The 4586-nt window shown below is 37.6% G+C and overlaps 1 protein-coding gene across 2 annotated transcripts in view; it reads right to left on the reverse strand.

Moving 5' to 3' along the window:
* Positions 1-413: 413 nt before the first annotated feature.
* ART4 (ADP-ribosyltransferase 4 (Dombrock blood group)) overlaps positions 414-4586 on the reverse strand; it is a 9495-nt gene continuing 5322 nt past the window's right edge. For both annotated transcript variants that reach the window (XM_006084281.3, XM_023750065.1), the window contains exon 3: positions 414-632. In XM_006084281.3, the coding sequence (XP_006084343.1) occupies positions 541-632 (92 nt within the window). In that variant the 3' untranslated portion in view covers positions 414-540. The remainder of the gene's footprint in view (positions 633-4586) is intronic.

The following is a 4586-nucleotide window of genomic DNA, read 5'->3' on the forward strand; positions in this document are numbered from 1 at the left end:
AGGTATTAATCTCCACTCAAAAAAAAAAAAAAAAAAAAAAAAAAAAGGGCCCATCCAATTCCCAAAGCCAAAGAAGTGTCCCAAATTTATCTCATAAATTCTGATTGTGCCATTTTCTACTCCAGCATGATCTCTGTGTCCATGGAGAAGAAACATACTGAGTTACAGGCCCACTCATAGGCAGTGGGCTGAGTCAGCTCTGCATTAGCTGATGGAGGTGGGGGACACAGAGTTATTCTGCAAGGATATACAGGGTGCCTTAACTGGAATAAAGCCAAAGCGTTCAGGAAAAGCAAAATGACAAAGTTCCTTTATACTCCACTTTTTAAAAAATATATTTTATTGATTTTTACAGAGAGGAAGGGAGAGAAGTAGAGAGTTAGAAACATCGATGAGAGAGAAACATTGATCAGCTGCCTCCTGCACACTCCCTACTAGGTATGTGCCTGCAACCAAGGTACATGCCCTTGACTGGAATTGAACCTGGGATCCTTGAGTCTGCAGGCTGACGCTCTATCCACTGAGCCAAACCGGTTAGGGCTATACTCCACTTTTTAAAGAGATGGTGACAATGGTCAAAAAGGAGAGAGCAGCAATAACTACAGGAGCAGGGATGCACTTTTTGCTGGAAGCTGTAAAAACAAACAAAAGAGAGATATTTTAGGTAGCAGAGATTGAAAAAAAATTACCTAATTTCTTCTTTGATTCATTTTTTAACTTAGAAAATTTATAATAAAAGTATTCAAAGTTAGCTACTTTGAAAAAAGTATTCTCAGATATTTATAATTAACAGGACTCAGCTTATATATTTTGCAAATGATGAAAGAGGCACCAAGAGGTTAAGAGATTTATTTCAAGTTACCAAGCTGGTCGGTGGTAGAGATCTCCTGGTTTTCCATCTTTATTATTATTATCAGCATCCCATCATCCCATCTTAATTATCATCTTCATCACCATTATGAAAGCTAACATTGATTAAGTAATTTATTCTGTGTTAGAATCTGTTTTAAGCACTTTCTATAAATAAACTCAATCCTCACAATAATCCTTTGAGGTAGTTATTTGCGTTATCCTCATATTTTGGTGAGTACAACTGTGACACAGAAATGTGAAGACCCCAAATGTGGTGGACTGCAGCTGGGAGCACAAGCTAAGCTAGCCAGTTGCTAGACTGAACTGTGTTTTAATATGGAGAGGAGACTCTGGGCAGTGCCCTTAATTCTTGCCCTGCTGAAGACAAGACTGAACTTTTTCCAAGGTCGGGTGGAGGGATATTGGAAACCCAGGGGTTTAATTTTGAGAAATAAAGATCATTCATCCTCCCATGCCAGTCTCAGGAAATACCTTTCATTGTGACATCGCAAGAACTCTACTTCCACTGGTAACAGACGGGGCCAAATGGGGAGCCCCACCAATAACCCTTCGTTTCTATTCTTACTGTAAATATTACTGAAGCACACATTTGCTCCATTGAACTACTATCCCACTTCCATATCCACAATACTTTCCTGGAGTTTTTCAGTTGTGTTTGTTACTATCAACATTTCCTCTAGGCAAGCAATGCCTCCATTTTATAAATGAAGGGACAGGCTCAGACTTTGTCATTTACATATTTACTAACATATGCCCAGTTTTACTGGCTCAGAAGCCTATTTTCTTTTAAAAAATATTTTTATTGATTTCAGAGAGGAAGAGAGACAGAGAGAGATCCAAACATCAATGATGAGAATCATTGATTGGCTGCCTCCTGCACGCCCCCTACTGGGGACTGAGCCCACAACCTGGGCATGTACCCTTGGCCAAAATTGAACTTGAGACCCTTCAGTCCATAGGTCGATGCTCTATCCACTGAGCCAAACCAGCTAGGGCCAGAATCTATTTTCTTTCCACGCCATGTGCTCTCTTAGATTCATTCAATTACATGCTCATTCTTTCATCCAATTGTCTGAGATAGACATTCTACTTCAAGGTGAATGTGATGCCAAAATAGGTAAAACTAATTTGAGAAAATTAAAACCCAGAGTAAAAGAAAGCAGGAAACAGGAAGTTAATAAAATAAAATAAATAAATAATAATAATAATAATAATAATAATGGTAATAGTAGTGAAAAAATTTTGAGTACTTAGATGTATCAGATACTATTCTGAGTGTATTTACTCCTCAGAATCAAATAAGGTGGGTTTTATTTAAAAAATTATTTCTATTTTACCTGTAAAGAAACAGGCACAGACTAAGCCATTTGCCCATGTTTTCACTGCTAGCAACTACAATTGACTATATTTTTTTCTAGAAACGTGCTTAAGAATTTTGATTATGTTAAACATTTTAACAAATAAATCTCTCTCCTTTGTGAATTCAGTGATACAGAACAGAGTATGTATTTGTGTGTCTACAGATTTTTGGCACAGATTATTTTGCTGAAGAAGCAACATTTAAGGGCAAATAGCTAACATACACTAGCCTGCCAAATACTTTGAGTCTTTCCATGGGCCTGAAAACATCTGTTTCTATAGTAACTAGTATAGGCCATGTGAGGAGAGAAGAATTAGAAGGGAAAGCTATTAGTTTAGAATGTCTTAAACAATTTTTCTTTTGCAAATTCACTCCCTAATTATATTATGCTACTAATTTGACCCCTCAACTCTCTGAAAGCAACAGATTCATGGGAACTCTTTGAACTAGAGAACTGCAGTTGCAAGTTAACAGAACCAATTTTGCAGTACATTGAAGGGCTGGAATACTGTTTAATCTATTGTCTCTTCATTGGGAGAATTACAGTGTCCTGGCTGGCTAGTTTTAAATGTGTTCATGTTGGCTTTCAAATATCATATCTTCCAAGTTAAGAGGGAACTGGAGAGGAAGCATAAGTTATTGGCTCATAGGGACTTTTGGGGACATTGAATAGCTTATGGCTCTGCTAGTAAAAAAAAAAAAAATGAAAAGGACAAGAAACAGTCTCCTGAGATGATTCCAGTTTTATGAGGAATTGGATGTAAGTACTCCAGAACACCATCGGTGAGGTCTCTAAGCTGAGGTGAATCACACAGTCTAGGTGACTGGGAGAACTTAAGTGGGCAACAGCAATTACCTAGAAAATCAGGAAGCAGAACATGTCACCCCAAAATATGCCTCTTTGGCATAATGATTATTTTGAGCTGAAGGCAATCAAGGCCAGCAGATTCAGGAAAAGCTTTTTACCTCCCCCTTAACTGCCTAAAAGAATTTAGAGGGTCCTGCAGAGGAAGAGAGCTACTACCAGAGATAACCTTTTATATCAGATTTATCTGAATGGCAGGGAAAACACTGGCTTACCAAATATTTACTCTTCTCATCTGCCTATGAATTGTCTTCCTCCTTTGTGAAGCCCAGAGCCTCATTCTTTTCCTTAGCTCAAGAACATTATAAACTTCAATTGCCTAACTACCTTGGAGTCTTATATTTTTATGGAGCTCCTGTATGTATAAAATTATTATTTTTCCTGTTAATCTGTCTTTTCATTATGGTGGGAGGGGTTGGGTCTCAGCCAAGAATCTAGAAGGGGAGAGGGAAAATTATTTTTCTTCTCCTACAGCACATTGATCTCAGTCCATCCCAGCGAAAGACTCCCAGACCAGAAAACACATCACTTCCCTCCTCCCATTGTTCATGTATGGATCAATCCAATACTGCTCTAGGATGTTGGGGTAAATAGAGTATTATTTATCAATTTACATAAATGACTTTAAGAAAATTCTCAGATATAGCTTACTCATTAAGAAAAATACATTGCAGTTAATAGCTGAAAGTATTCTGAAGCTAATCAAAACCCTCCCCCCCCCACTTTTTTTTTAGTAGAGCTAGGTGGATATTTGTTGTGTCCATTCCAAGTGTATACAGTTTTTTTGTCTTCAACTAAAGTGATTATGCTAATTAGCACAATGGCAGATGAGGCTTAGGTAAGGTGGAACCGAGGATGGAGCAGCCTTCTCTGCACACAAAAGTACAAAGTAACATACCCGATGTTTAAATAATGGTTGTAACTGCTCACTGCAGAAAGCTATTCATTCGCTCTGGGGAAAGCGAGGAAGATTTCCTAGTAGAGGACTATAGGGAACTTGAAGTAGAAATGGGGATTTTCGGTGAGAGATATAAACAAGTGGAAGAATATACCATGTTCATGGATTGGTAGAATTAGCATCATTAATATGTTCACACTACCCAAGGTAATCTATAGATTCAATGCAATCTCTTTTAAAATACCAACAGCATATTTCACAGATCTAGAACAAATACTCCAAAAATTTATATGGAACAAAAAAAGACCTTGAATATTCATGAAAATCTTGAGAAAGGGGAACAAAGTTGAAGAAATCACAAACCAGATATCAAGTTATACTACAAAGCCACTGTAATCAAAACTGCCTGGTACTGGCACAAGAACAGACACATAGATCAATGGAACAGAACAGAGACCCCAGAAATTGACCCAAGCCATTATGCTCAATTAATATTTGAAAAAGGAGGCAAGAACATACAGTGGAGTCAAGACAGTCTCTTCAATAAATGGTGTTGGTATAACTGGACATGTACCCGCAAAAAAAAATAT

This window comes from Myotis lucifugus, unplaced genomic scaffold (genome assembly GCF_000147115.1).
Source record: "Myotis lucifugus unplaced genomic scaffold, Myoluc2.0 scaffold_10, whole genome shotgun sequence".
NCBI lineage: Eukaryota > Metazoa > Chordata > Mammalia > Chiroptera > Vespertilionidae > Myotis > Myotis lucifugus.